The sequence below is a fragment of the Archocentrus centrarchus genome, chromosome 23 (assembly GCF_007364275.1).
Source record: "Archocentrus centrarchus isolate MPI-CPG fArcCen1 chromosome 23, fArcCen1, whole genome shotgun sequence".
Classification (NCBI taxonomy): Eukaryota; Metazoa; Chordata; class Actinopteri; order Cichliformes; family Cichlidae; genus Archocentrus; species Archocentrus centrarchus.
In genome coordinates this window covers 18,387,171-18,402,867 of record NC_044368.1, presented here as the reverse complement: position 1 = coordinate 18,402,867, position 15,697 = coordinate 18,387,171, and the positions used below count along the sequence as shown (strand labels likewise).

The 15,697-nt window shown below is 43.5% G+C and overlaps 1 protein-coding gene across 1 annotated transcript in view; it reads right to left on the bottom strand.

Moving 5' to 3' along the window:
* Positions 1-5,710: 5,710 nt before the first annotated feature.
* LOC115773438 (anoctamin-4) overlaps positions 5,711-15,697 on the bottom strand; it is a 53,025-nt gene continuing 43,038 nt past the window's right edge. The window contains exons 28-29 of the mRNA XM_030720176.1: positions 15,365-15,568; positions 5,711-6,268 (exon numbers count right to left, since the gene is read on the bottom strand). Coding sequence (XP_030576036.1) covers positions 15,377-15,568 — 192 coding nt within the window. The 3' untranslated portion in view covers positions 5,711-6,268; positions 15,365-15,376. The remainder of the gene's footprint in view (positions 6,269-15,364; positions 15,569-15,697) is intronic.

Genomic DNA, 15,697 nt, shown 5'->3' with positions numbered 1-15,697 from the left:
GCCTCCAGCATTCAGTGTCTTTTTCCTTTCACTCGCATATCGAGGGATTGTCTTGATTTTAATACTTTGGTCTTAAGCTTGTTTATCCTTTACATAGCAGTGAAAGAACTGCGAGGACTGCTTTAATGAGGAAACTGGTGTCAGGAAATCATCCAGTGTTTGTTGGTTTGTTTCTAATGAGGCCGTTTCTGTCATGTCCTCCAGTGCTGGCTCACCCATTCCCTCTTTTTCTCTCCTCTTCACCCTCTCTCTCTCCTCTCTCTGTATTTCTGTGTGTGACCTACTTTGGTTTCCACCCTGCGGTCCGTTCACATGTTGGTAATTAACTCACCTGTGGGTTATTAACTCACCTGTGGGTTATTAACTCACCTGTTGGTAATTGCCTCCTCAGTGGTTTTTGCACAGGCTGACCGTTAGCTAAATTTGCTGAGATGTTCACTCCTGGGAAGACCGGCAACTGTCTCGAATATTTTCCACTAATAAATAATCTTTCTTCCTGTAGAATGAACTGTCTGTCAGATTGTTTGGATGTGACGTTATGACCCTTCCCATGATAATGGGCAGCAACAACTGCTTCTCTAAGATCATTGCTGATGTCATTCCTGCTTGGCATTGTGTTAATACACGTCTGTATTCTCCAGACCAGCAAACTGTCCAAACTTCTGCTTTTATGGAGGTGCTCACATCTGATGATGATCAGTTAATCAATTGCGTTTGACTGGCCGCTACTTACCCGCTGCATCCTTCTATGGAAGGAGTAAGGATGTACTTCGGTTTCCACACAACTGCACAGAGTCCTTTGAAAACTTTATTTCTACTCCTTTTGTGGTACATGTATTATACATATGTGGTTGCAATGTTTTATTTATTGTAGAAGTTAAAACACAGGGAGCCTGAGCACAATGTTTCAGGAATCCAGGCATTCATCTGTTTTTTGTAAGCTCACAGCAAATGTCTTTGGGAGGATTATAAATATACTTTCACTCAGATCAGCAGATTATATTAGTGAGCTCTTCACTCTGTGCTCTGAAAAGTGCACAACAGCCAATTCTTAAATTTAGAGTATATTCAATGGTCCAGACCTACAGTATATATACAGAAGGGACTGTCATGCTGATACTGCACTGATACCAACATGGTCAGAACCAGAAGTGAGAACAGTGACTAAAAGTGTGCAAATGGTCTTTAAAGAGAATAAAAGCTCGACTTTCAAGCAATGTTACGCTATATAACAGCAGCAGACTGCAAGAATATTGGCTCACTGTGTGCTGAATGTGTGTTTACACTTTGTGCTGATCCTGACTGTGGATGTTAAGAATGACGGAGGAGAAACAATCGGAAGAAGAGTGTCGCTGTGGCAACCACACCAAGAAACAGCAGGAGTAAGGAGCCTTCAGTCACCTTTTTTTTTTTTTTTTTTTTTTGGGTTCCTGACATTTGCAGTGATCCAGGATGTGACTTCAGGGACTTGCTCTCTAATGTTTGAGTGTGTGCAAACAGTCCGCCAGGCATCTTCAAAGAGGTGCTCGTTAATCGCGCACACAGTAAGCAGCTGGAGCCTTGACATTTAAAGAAGGCGGGTTTCTGGCACGCGGCAAGATTTGTCTACGTTTTGAAGGGGAGAAAACTTGCTGCTTGCCACCTGTTTAAGCCACTGATTAGTGCAAATGTTCCACATGAGAAAGGATTTGCATGTTAGAGCAACAACAAGTAAAATCAAATATTTTTAAATCAACAATGTGAAACAGAATTTTAAATACCACTCTCTCTTTGTGCAATGAACCTGAAACCATCTGCTAGAAAAAGTGCTCAGATGCCTGTCCTGTGGTGCAGAGGGAGGCACTGAAGGTCTGAAGTGTGCAAGGTGAACAGGAATGGAGACAGCACGGTCCCCTGTGGAGCTCCTGAACTTCACATCACCAAATCAGTCGGAGCACTGCCCACTCCCACACACTGCAGCCTGTCAGGTAGTCAGTAATCCATGAGATGGTGGACGTTACCTGGAGCTTCTCTCTCAGTAGCAGCAGTTGAATCCTGTTAAATGCACTTAAGAAATCCAGGAAGGTGATCTTCAGCGAGCAGCTGTTACTATCTAGATGGGAGTAAGCTCTCAAATGGCTGCATCATCTACTCCTATATTTAATCTGTATGCAAACTGCAGAGGGGTCACTTGTGGTCTCAGGTGGGCTGAGATTAGTCTCTACAACACCTTCATCACATGTGACGTGAGGGCAACTGGCTGATACCTGTTAAGCTCTGATGGTGTCGATTTCCTCAGTGCAGGAGCCAGGCGGGGTGTTTTCTATAACACAGGTATCATCTCCTGCTGCAGACTCAGGCTGTAAATGTGACTTGGGGCAGATGCCATCAGGCCAAGGGCTGTGTGCTTGTGTAGTTTCCTCAGCTGTCACCTAACCTGTTCAGAAGTCACAGCCACGCAGAGGATGCACCACTGAAGGCAGCGAGGCTGTGAACTAGTTGGCTGTGACCTGATGCTTGCCCACTGGTTGTAATTACACACCTCACTGTTTAAATAGAACATGGAAATGACCGCGATCACCATTAATGTATAACAAGTGACTGTATTTTCCTCTTCCTCTAATTTTGGATGTAAATCATTGTGCAAATTAAAGCCAGACATAAAATAACATTGTCCATAAAAATTTAGGAGGCAGAAAAATGCTGATCCAGCCACTCACACAGCCTGGGGATGGAGCAATGATGAATGCATTAATTTTAAAGGTTTGTTTAATTGTTGATTTACTTTAATGCTTTGGGGTGGGGAGACACTAATCCCAGGATTTCGTATTTGAGGTCAGCTCTCTGTGTCACGCTTAAACAAAGTCTGCAGTGTTTGGTTGTTTTCAGCTACTCGAACTGATAGCACAGCTCAGTGACTCATTGTTAAAGCAGCTATGAGGAGACTAAAACCTGTATTAAAAGATTTTTGCTATCTGGAAGCAACAACAAACATTTCATCACTTTAAAGAAGGCTGTTAATTCAATTGAATTCAGTTTTATTTATATAGCACCAAATCACAGCAGTTACCTCAAAGCACTTTATGTTGTAAGGTAAAGACCCTGCAATAATTACAGAGAAAACTTGACAGTCAAAACGACCCCCTATGAGCAGCACTTGGCGACAGTGGGAAGGAAAAACTCCCTTTTAACAGGAAGAAACCTCCAGCAGAACCAGGCTCAGGGAGGGGGGGTCATCTGCCACGACCAGCCGGGGCTGAGGGGAGAGAGACAGGACAAAAGACATGCTGTGGAAGAGAGACAGCGATTAATAATAACTAATGATTAAATGCAGAGTGGAGTATAATGCATGAATTAGCTTTTCAGCACCCATGTTACCAAACAACTGCCTTGAACACATTGATCACACACAGCACACACACATACAACCTAGAGTCACGTTTATGCTTCTGTTCACGTGATCAGTGTAAGTGTAATGCTTATTCTGCCTTTAGCTTTGTTTTGGTCTCCTCTACAGCCTTTGGAGGAAAATATCTGGCTCTTTAGCCACTGAGTGGCCCTTACAGTGGGTTTATTAGCTGAAAACAGCAGCCTGCTGGTTTTGAAAATGGCACTTAAGCGAGCAGGAGTGAACCGAAAAGCCAAAACATTAAAGTTGTAGATCCAAAATAAAAAAAAGAAATAAAAAGGTTTGGGTTGCAACTTTTTGTGGTTTCAATAAGCAATGCCTTTCACATTAAACATTAATATTTGATCCATTTGTAATCCAATAAAGCAATATAAACTTTAAACCACAGAGATTCTTTTAAATTTTGTTGAGTGAGATGAGAAAATGCTCATGTTCACTCTTTCATTCCTTTTCCCACACATCCCTTTTCACTTGTACGCTGCATGCTTACCTTTCAGCTACAGTGATTTCACAGAGTGCCGAGCTGCCAAAATACAGGATATGAGGAAATGTCAGATGTCATCCTCTGATGGCCTTATGTAACTCCTGAGCGTGTGTCAGGAATAATCCTCTTACAGGGGAGAAAAGTCCCCTTAATAGGAAACAAAACATTTTGCCTCCTCTGTCCCCTGCTTTTAATAATCAAAATGCAGCTCGCACAAAGGCCTCCACACCAGAGTAATCCACAGTGGAGGACAAGCCTCTGCTCTTTAATCTATGATTATTTATATGTTCAAAAGGAGCAGATAGTGACAGACATTGGATAAACATGTGTTTAGGCATTAAAAAGCATCTTATTGATGATGAAATGCATTCATTCATGGTGAAGATGAATGATGTACAAGAGAGACAGCCATGTTATTTATAGGGTTTTATTCATGCACTCATCCACTAACCTGGTGCGACTCCATGTCTCCATCAGGGTAATATTATTATGTGAGGTTGGTCAGTTGAAGTGTGCGCCTGCTGAACTGTGATTTAAGGCTCTGACTCCCTCTGTTGGTGTGGGATGAAAAACGCTGGCATCACCAAACATCTTACCCAGGATTAGATTATTTTTAGAGTCCATGTTTCAAATGCATTACATTTCATAACTCAGGATTTAATGCCCGGTGGTGTCATGAAAGCTTTGCACAGTGACAGTGATGTAAAATAAAACCCCAAAGCAAACAGTAAAAATGTAGTCCGAGACTGCCAAGACTCGGGAAAACAATTTAATTAAAACGTCATTAATAAATGACATTTTCTGTGTGTGCAGAGTTAGAGTTAGGGTTACGGTTGGTAGGCTTCATAGAGTAGTAGTTTACATGCTTGCCTGGCAAGCAAAAGGTTGCTGATTCATCAGCCAAATCAAACATATGTTGCTACCTGCTGTAATAACACCTTCTGACAAGGAAAAACCAAAAGCAACTCCCAATGACGACTTAGACCTCAGCAGGTAAAGGCGACCCAGTGATGAGCACTTTTTCCCACACAGTAAGAGGGTCCTGGGTTAAAATCGGGGTTGTGGACTTCTGTGTGTCTTCTTGTGCTTGTTCGGGTTTTCTGTGCTTCATGCAGCCCATCTCAGCCCAGAGCACTCACAAAGAGATAGTCTTAATTTCAAAAGTTGCACCTCCTGTTGAAATAATTTAGTAACCGCAGCTGTCACATAAATGGAGCAGAGTAAAGAGTCTGATGTCTTTCACTAAAATGCAGTGAAATTTAAGTCCTGTATGAAGTTGTGACACTTTTTTTTGTGTCTACTTTTAAAACCTTGGACTTTCAAATATGTTTAATTGAAAGCACTCTAATTTGGTGCTAATTATAGAGGAAGTTAATATGCATTGATATTGTTATTCAATCTTTCATTGGTAACTATTTTCATCACTTGTATTGTTTGACACTTTTGTGTGTATGCTGTCACTCTGGAATTAATTAACTAGAAACATGACTCTGTCTCTTTCCCTGCTTTAAGGACCCAAATTAAAAATGAATGAAAAATTCTGAAAAAATACATGAAGAAAATGGACAGTTGGATAGAAACAGGTCAATGTACTGTTTTAAAATGAAGGAATTTCACCCATTTTTTTTACACCTATTACAGCATATTTTTAACCACACAATAAATTTACCAAGACGTTCCATTTTCTTTTTTGGGGATTTTCTTTTTTCTTTCTTTTACAGTGTTCAAGACTGTAATGACAAAATTAATGGAGATCTTCGGACTCTGTAAATGTGCCACAAATATTCAAGAAAGGCAAAGTCAAATGTCTTTACAATAAATAATATTTATTACTGCGGTTATCAATCTAAATTCAAGTGGAAAGCATTTCCAGTATAGGCAAACTGCGGACTGTGCCATAGCCTTGATAGAATAGGTCTTTATATAACTGTATTTTTCTTGCACTACACTATAGCAGAGCAGATGGCCTGACATTCATGTAAATACATTTATTTACAATAAAGCAAAATGTGAACTCCTTTACCAAGAAGAAATGTAAACAGGGTTTGTTATCTAGTAAGCTCAGGAGAGTAGTTCCTCTCATCTAAAACAGAAAATCTGGAAAAGTTTAGTCTTGCTTAAAATCTACATTCAGGATCTGATGATGCACCCTGCTGAGAGTCCAAACTGGAGGGGGGGAGAGTAGCAAATCCCAGTGCCAAATGTTCCAGAGGATGTCTGCTAATTTTGCAGACACAGGCTCCATAGTCAGTCACTGGGCTGGATGCAGTTCAGAAACTGTCCAACAGGAGGGGCTGGTCTGACATGGCAGGAGGAAGGAGTGAGAGTCCAGTACATGCAGGAAACCCAGCGCTCTCCCTCTGCTGTGCTGTGGAAACCAAAGACCTGCTGACCACCTGCAAATAAGAGACACTCCATGTAAACATGGGGAAACAGGGCACGCAAACAGCTTTATTTGAAGTTTTTGGATCATAATTTCAGTAGGTTTTGCTGACTGAATGTAGCCCTGTAGGAAATGGACATAAATAAGTTGATTGAATGTGGTTAAATGCATTTATGTGAATGTTAAAATTTCAAATATTAAGGTGTTAAGATAATTAATTTGCCATAAATATTCTATTTTATTTGTTTATTTCATTTGTTGTGAAGGAAAGCCAATCTAGTGTTTCATTTTAGTCACCTGTTTCTGTACTGGCTGCTGATTGGAGGTGGTGTGAGTGTGCACGAGGGAGAAGAAAAAAGAGAGACCCGAGAAGAGAGGTGCGCTAGACTTTGACTGAAAAAGTGAAAGTTTTATGGAGAGTTAAACTGGTACTCCGTGTTCGGACATCGGCCAGGTGGACGGAAGGAGGACAGTTTAATTTGGCGCAGCCTACGCCTGTAAGTGTTTGGACTTGAAAGTCGTGGTTTGCTCGCTGGATAATCGAGCGGAAATTAGCCGCGCTGATCGTCTGAAAGCTGCGGTTGGCTAGCCCGGCTAATTGCTACAGGACTCAGCTGACTCTTACCGCACACAGACAAAAGAGGATCCCAGATAGCGCTCTGAGCTACCTATAGTTCAGAGTTCCTCTGGCCACGCGGGAAACGGCGACCAGACGGGTATTCCCTGTGTTTCTTGCCTGTGTGGGACAACGTGGACTGAACGTTTGCACCGCCATATTGGAAAAAGGTACTGTTGGCTTATTATTTTATTTTGGCTCTAATTGAGTGAAAGGACCGCAAAGTTTCTGGTCTCACCGTACCCGAGCTCCGAATCAGGCCTGCAACGGGTTTGTTTTATTTGATAACATTATTTGGGACTGTTGTGTGTGGGGATACATGTATATTTGAACCGTTAATTGACCTGAAAGAACTGAAATATTGATTTAAGTGTGTTTTTGGTGGTTTTCTAATTAAAGTGTGGTATTGTTAATTCCAATTGTAGAGTGTGTGATGTTATAGTGGTTAAGTAATTAATGTCGTTGAATACGAACTCAGGGCCCATTCATACCGATCAGTAGTATGTGGGTTACATAAATGGAGGCACCGCTGGGATTGTGTTATATTTGATGTGTATAAAAACAAACAAAAAAAAAAAAAAAAATGTATTGAGTTTCTAACTGTATTACATGAGGGAATGTTAATAGAGGATCTTTGACATGGATACCAACCTAGTGACCAGATTGAAGAACTGGTGTAGGGGAGAGACATTAAATGAAAATCATGCTTTACTGACTGTAGTTCCAGAGCACACAGAGATTGCACAGATAGAAGATGCACTACAGACTATCAAGTGTCTTGGGCGCGTAAGAGTCAGAGGACGAATGCTAAGTGACACAGACAATCAAGTGTTAGTGCTTTGTGAGTGTCGACAAAAAGTGACTGACTCAGCAGTCCCAAAAGAAGTTCGCTCTCCCGATGGATTGACAGCATGGCCAATTTGTGTAGTAGCTGAAACTCCTGGGGTTGAGGAAGATTTTGCTGGTAAACTGAAAGCTCTGTTGGAGGCTGAAGGAAAGTCTGCCGAGGATGTGCAAGCTTTATTGGCTGGATCACAGCCAGTGTCTCCTACTGAGTCCATCTTGCGTGCTGTTGGTGACCTGCTGGACAAAACAGTTAAACCGTCCCCAGAGAATGCAGGACACCGACGCCTGAGAATTTTTTCAGGTAACATCCCCACCCCAGCCGGTGAGGAACAATTTGACCACTGGTTAGAGCAAGCATACCTGCTGGTCGAAGAGAGTCCTGGCTCTCCAAAAGAAAAAAGGAGGAGAGTCATAGAGAGTTTAAAGGGGCCAGCGTTAGATGTGATAAAAGCAGTGCGTTTATCTGATCCGGATGTGACCCCTGAAGGATGTTTAGAGGCGTTAGAGAGTGCCTTTGGACTGGCAGAGTCCGGAGATGACTTGTATTTTGCCTTTAGACTGTTGCAGCAACAACCTGGGGAAAAGTTGTCTGATTTTCTCCGCAGGTTAGAGCGTGCTTTGACAAAAGTTGTACAAAGAGGTGGTATCCCAGTTAACAGTATGGACACCGCACGTGTTGAGCAGCTACTTAAAGGTGCAGTAGATGCTGACTTAATGCTAATTAACCTCCGTCTTAGAGAGAGGAGGACCAAACCCCCAACCTTCCTTGAACTACTGCGAGAAATTCGCATAGAGGAAGAATATGAAGCTTCCAGAGTTAAGCTGAACCGCTCAGTGAGCTCGGTTCAAGTTAAGCCACAAGCTGACAACAGGCAATCTGAGATACAGAGCCTGAAAGCAGAACTCAAAGAAGTAAAAGCCATGTTTGCAGCACTTGCTACCCATTCTCCTGCAGAAACAGAGAAGGGTGAAAAGCAGTTGGATAGCAGAGAGCTAGCTTCAGAGAATAATGTGGACCCTGAAGTGGTTGCCCTAAAGAAACAAGTGAAGCAGTTGCAAAAGAAAGTAGGTACACGGCTGTCCTGTCAGGCGGGAGCTTCTCCAACTGTGATGGCGGTGGGGACTCCATCAGCCAGGCAGTCACCTGACTCAGAAGAACGCTTTTGTTACCGCTGTGGGGAAAATGGCCACATAGCGCCAAAGTGTAACAAGCCTGAGAACCAGAGCAAGGTTATTCAGAGACTCCTTGGAGTTCTCAAGAAAACCAGGGGTAAACCCCAACCAGCTACAGGTAAAACCATCCCCGAAGAAGTGGCTGGTACAGTTAGGAAAAGTGCAGTGGACGTGTTGGAGTCCCATGGGCTTCCAGAAGGCCTGATTGGGCCACCATCTTTAGAGCCACTGAAAGTCAATGGGCACCTGTGTAAGGCATTATTAGACAGCGGCTCAAGAGTCAGCATAATCTTTGAGTCTTGGTACCAGAGATACCTATCAGATATCCCTATTCACCCTGTGAGTCGGCTAAACATTTGGGGATTGAGTGATTCAAGCTACCCATATCGTGGCTATGTGGTGGTGGACATAGAGTTTCCAAAGAAAGTAGTGGGAGCACCAACCACTATGTCAGTCCTAGCACTGATATGTCCTGACCCCCCAGGCCCTGACCAGACTCCAGTGATTTTAGGAACCAATGCCAGTGCCAACCTTCCCAAGAGGCTAGCCCAGCTCTGTGAGGGTACCTCAGGTGTGTCTGTTTCACCCTTGATGGTGCACAGTGCTTGCCCTGAGGAAGATGATGATGATGAAGTAGGGTGTGTCAAGTGGCAGGGTCCTGGTTCTCTTGTGCTACCTGCAGGGAGCAGCTGTAAAGCAACCTGTAAAGTTGAGCTAAAACAGCCCTTGCCTCATGAGATCTTCATGGTAGAAGCTTCTTCTACCAACCCTCTTCCCGCTGGTGTATTGTTACAGTCCATGACAATCCCAAGCAATGCTGTGGATGCTAATCAGTTCACAGTTCTTCTGCAAAACAAATCACTTAAAGACGTAACGATTCCAGTTGGCAGCACCTTAGGCTGTCTGTGCACGACTGATGTTGTTACAACCGTGTCAGAACAACAGCTGGTGTCTGAGGGGTTTGACATCAGTCTTATCAACTTTGGCTCATCTCCTGTTCCAGAGGAGTGGAAAGCCAGGCTCCGTCAGAAATTGTCTGAAAGGGCCGATGTATTCTCTTCTCATGAACTTGATGTGGGGTTAGCCAGAGATGTAGAGCATACAATTCGTCTGTCAGACCCGCGACCATTTCGTGAGCGGTCCAGACGCATTGCTCCAGCTGATATTGATGATGTGCGTCGTCACATACAGAGGTTATTGGCAGCAGGCATAATTAAGGAGTCTAGGAGTCCTTATGCCTCTCCAATTGTCATTGTTCGAAAGAAAAACGGAGAAGTCAGAATGTGCATTGATTACCGCACACTCAACAGCCGCACTGTGCCTGATCAATACACAACCCCCCGGATTGATGAAGTTCTGGATTGTCTATCTGGAAGCAAATGGTTTTCCGTCCTGGACTTAAGGAGTGGCTACTACCAGATAGCCATGAAGGAGGAGGACAAAGAGAAAACCGCTTTCATATGTCCGCTAGGTTTCTATCAGTTTGAGCGGATGCCTCAAGGCATCACTGGAGCTCCTGCGACCTTCCAAAGGTTGATGGAGAGGGTCGTCGGTGACATGAACTTGCTCCAGGTACTAGTTTACCTGGACGACTTAATAGTGTTTGGAAAAACACTAGAGGAGCACGAAGAGAGACTCCTGAAAGTGTTGGACAGACTCAACGAGGCAGGACTCAAGGTTTCACTTGACAAATGTCAGTTCTGTCAGACGCAAGTCAAGTATGTGGGTCACATAGTGTCAGCAGAAGGTGTCGCAGCCGACCCCGGCAAAGTGGAGGCTGTCGTGAACTGGCCCAGGCCGCACAACCTTAAGACCTTGCGATCATTTCTAGGGTTTTGTGGATACTATCGGAGGTTTATCCACAATTACTCAGCTATTGTCCGCCCTTTGACAGACCTCACTAAAGGGTACGCCCCAACTCAGAGGGGAAGGAGACCCAAGACAGGGCAGAATCATGCCTATTTGGATGAGAGGGATCCCTTTGGAGACAGATGGGATCAAGTGTGCACCGAGGCATTTGAAGCTATTAAAACCTGCCTCACGAATGCACCAGTTCTAGCCTTTGCCGACCCTAGTAAGCCATATGTGCTGCATGTGGATGCTAGCCTGTCAGGTCTTGGTGCAGTCTTGTATCAAGAGCATCCTGAAGGGCTTCGGCCGGTTGCATTTGCCAGCCGTAAACTCAGTTCATCAGAAAAGAATGATCCCATCCATCAGCTTGAATTTCTCTCTCTTAAGTGGGCCGTGGTTGAGAAATTCCACGATTATCTCTATGGAGTCCGCTTTACAGTGTACACTGATAACAACCCGCTAACCTATGTCCTTATGTCAGCAAAACTCAATGCGACAGGACATAGATGGTCGTCAGATTTGTCAGTGTATGACTTTGACATTGTTTACCGACCTGGCAGAAACAACATTGATGCTGATCTGTTGTCCCGGATGGAGCCAGGAGAAAGGAAGACAGAAATGCAAAACATCTCTCAGGAGAGTGTTAAGTCTATTTGCCAGAGAGTTGGTGGCCTTAATTCTCCTGAGGACTCACCCAGATACGCGCAGCAGCTTGGAGCCCATCCAGATTGTGTGCCTGAGGCTTACACCTTTTCTACAAACTTGGAGTTGAACAAGCTGAGGCAATTGTCCAAGCCTGAGCTAATGGCAGCACAGGGACAAGATCCTGTAATAAGACCAACCATTGAGGCCATAAAGAGTGGCAGATGGCCAGATGAGATCAAGACAAAACCAGACTTACTTGCCATGAAACGAGAAATGGGAAAGTTGATTATGAAAGACAGACTCCTTCACCGACTGAGTATAAGTCGTGCAGGAGAAAAGACTTACCAACTGGTGCTACCTGCTGAATTCAGAGCTGTGGTGCTGAAATCCATGCATGATGACTTAGGTCATATGGGCGTGGAAAGGACAGTTGATATGCTCCGAAGCAGATTCTTCTGGCCCAAGATGTCTGTCGAGGCAGAACACTGCATAAAAAACTGTGGAGAGTGCCTCTTGAGGAAAACTCCATGCCAAAGTGTTGCACCACTGCACCAAAAAGTCAGCACAGGGCCGATGGAGTTGGTCTGTATTGATTTCCTGTCCATGGAGCCTGACTCCAAAGGAATAAGTAATGTGCTAGTGATCACAGACCATTTCACAAGATATGCCCAAGCATTTCCAACCAAAAACCAGAAGGCTCTCACAGTCGCCAAGGTTTTGGTGGAGAAGTATTTTGTGCACTACGGTTTGCCAGCCCGGATTCATTCGGATCAGGGACGAGACTTTGAGTCGAGACTCATTAAGGAAATGCTGAAAATCCTTGGCATACGGAAGTCGCGGACTACTCCGTACCATCCTCAGGGTGATCCTCAGCCCGAACGATTTAACAGGACCTTGTTGTCAATGCTAGGGACTCTGAAGCAGGAAAAGAAGCGGCAATGGAGTCAGTATGTTACACATCTTGTGCACGCTTATAACAGCACTAAATGTGATGCTACCGGATATTCGCCGTACTTCTTGATGTTTGGAAGAGAAGCTAGACTTCCAGTGGATGTGTGTTTTGGGACACATCTAAATGAAAGGGCAGAACATCAGCACTCTTCCTATGTTACCAAACTGAAGGAGGATTTGCAGAAGGCTTATGAGCTGGCTGCAGAAGCCTCTGGCAAGTCGCACTTGAGAAACAAGAGGACTTATGACAAGAGACTTGTGGCCCAGACTCTAGAGCCAGGTGACAGAGTGTTGGTGAGAAATCTTGGAATAAAAGGGAAACACAAGCTTGAGAATCGCTGGTGTGACGTTCCCTATGTTGTTGTGGCCAGAATGCCAAACTTGCCGGTCTACAAAGTAAAATCCCAGAATGGCAAGGACAGAGTCAGGACATTACATAGGGATAATCTTCTTCCTATAGGAGACTTAGTGCGAATCCCAATGATGGAGTACTCGCAGAATGCATCCAATAAGCGAGCAAAGAGATTAGACAGCCAGAAGCAGCCTGAGAGGGTTAGCACCCATCATTCCATACAAAGTGAAGGGGTGAGTTCAAGTGAGTCATCTGATTTTGAGGGTGGTTTGCCATCTAGACCCTATAGGACTTATTTTGAGAAAATGGTTCAGAGGAGGGATGACACTGTGAGTAGAGGGGAACAGGTGGGAGACTGCATTCCACTGAGTGACAACTACTCTGACCGACCAGATCATTCTCCTGTAGACTCTGACCGTGACACTGACCATGAAGCCAGCACTGAGCCTGACGATGGTTCGAACAGTGATGAAGGTGTAAGACAGTCTAGTAGCCCTGGCTCAAGACTACCTACAAAGAGGACTAGGCCCAAAAGGTCAGTGAAACCAGTAGTAAGGTTGACCTACGATAAACCAGGAAAATCTCGAGATCAACCATTGACTATTGTACACAGAGGTATTGTGATACAGATTGGAAAGGGCTAAAAAGACAGCTAATGTTAAACACTTTACCCATTTCCTGTTACCATGCAGTTCATTAAGTTACTTAAGATGTTAGTCTGCTGAGGACATCAGACGTGTTGATGGGGGAGGGTGTAGCCCTGTAGGAAATGGACATAAATAAGTTGATTGAATGTGGTTAAATGCATTTATGTGAATGTTAAAATTTCAAATATTAAGGTGTTAAGATAATTAATTTGCCATAAATATTTTATTTTATTTGTTCATTTCATTTGTTGTGAAGGAAAGCCAATCTAGTGTTTCATTTTAGTCACCTGTTTCTGTACTGGCTGCTGATTGGAGGTGGTGTGAGTGTGCACGAGGGAGAAGAAAAAAGAGAGACCCGAGAAGAGAGGTGCGCTAGACTTTGACTGAAAAAGTGAAAGTTTTATGGAGAGTTAAACTGGTACTCCGTGTTCGGACATCGGCCAGGTGGACGGAAGGAGGACAGTTTAATTTGGCGCAGCCTACGCCTGTAAGTGTTTGGACTTGAAAGTCGTGGTTTGCTCGCTGGATAATCGAGCGGAAATTAGCCGCGCTGATCGTCTGAAAGCTGCGGTTGGCTAGCCCGGCTAATTGCTACAGGACTCAGCTGACTCTTACCGCACACAGACAAAAGAGGATCCCAGATAGCGCTCTGAGCTACCTATAGTTCAGAGTTCCTCTGGCCACGCGGGAAACGGCGACCAGACGGGTATTCCCTGTGTTTCTTGCCTGTGTGGGACAACGTGGACTGAACGTTTGCACCGCCATATTGGAAAAAGGTACTGTTGGCTTATTATTTTATTTTGGCTCTAATTGAGTGAAAGGACCGCAAAGTTTCTGGTCTCACCGTACCCGAGCTCCGAATCAGGCCTGCAACGGGTTTGTTTTATTTGATAACATTATTTGGGACTGTTGTGTGTGGGGATACATGTATATTTGAACCGTTAATTGACCTGAAAGAACTGAAATATTGATTTAAGTGTGTTTTTGGTGGTTTTCTAATTAAAGTGTGGTATTGTTAATTCCAATTGTAGAGTGTGTGATGTTATAGTGGTTAAGTAATTAATGTCGTTGAATACGAACTCAGGGCCCATTCATACCGATCAGTAGTATGTGGGTTACATGAATAAGCATAGCATTCATCAACAGATAATCTTTAAGTGTAATATTTTATACAATAATTTGAACATTAACTTTATTCTGTAATAAACTCAAATGTTCTTTACTCCAGTTACAGAAAATGTCTATTAAGACTACTAGAAATAAAAGTGACTATAAAAGTTATTAAACATAAAAATGGACAGTGGAGAGAAAACAGACTCAGTTTATATTTTCAGTCAGGACTAAATGTTAGCATAATTTGATAACTAGCCATAGCACATACATCACTGTAACAGTTGTTGTGGTGAACTGAAACCTGCAGCTTTCTGTTACGCTTCTGCTAATTTGGTACTGACAGGCAATCCAACAAGTTTGAGTTCCAGCTTTGGTATTCTTTGATTTTATTTGTGTGTTACTTAGTAAACACTGATGCCTGCATATGGCACCCATACACGCTTAGCTTGCTAACCAAGCATGCTAGTTTTAGATAAGTTTTAAAATACTAGCTTTAGGCGCTCTGCTGTCTGTCCAAATATGGTCACTTCCGGCTGAAAAAAGAACATAGCAGTGGTCAGACTGATAACTTTGAGCCTTCAACACGGGTTTTCACAAACACATGGGTGACGTCACGGTGGCCATTTTTTATATACAGCCTATATCTGTGAACTAGGTTTTTAATGTCATCTAGTTAATGAAGTAGAAGTAATGTTTACCTGTTTCTATTTAAGGAGCTATCAAGATACACGTGCTGTTGATATCAGCTTCATTTAGAGCAGACGAACCCAAGCAATGCATTGATTCTCTACATTTTCAGGATTACTCTTAAAGCGCAGCTTTATTATAGACAGCCCCCCCAAAAAAAACAATACAAGTGATGAAACAGAGTCGAATAACATCTTGCACAAACTGCTTCAGGCTCTCTGGCTGTACCTGCTGGTGTGTTCAGGGCCATTCCTTATGATGGGCCCTGTCTTTCTTCTTCTTTTCGTTTTTCTCCTTTTGCAGCCTGTCCAGCTCGGCCTCATACATCATCTCCTGGATCAGGTATTTCTCCCTGCGCATTCTGTCTCGCAGGTCCTTGGGAAGGTCGGGGATCAGGTATGCGATCAGAGTCTTGACGGCAAAGACCATATGCTAGAAAAACACAGAACCTTATCAGAAATCCCTGGTCTATACCTCCACTATGAAAAACTGTAAGCAGTTTGAAGTGATAAGATGTGACAGTACTTCTCTTTTTTTTAAAGACTGTTATCTTCGAACAGA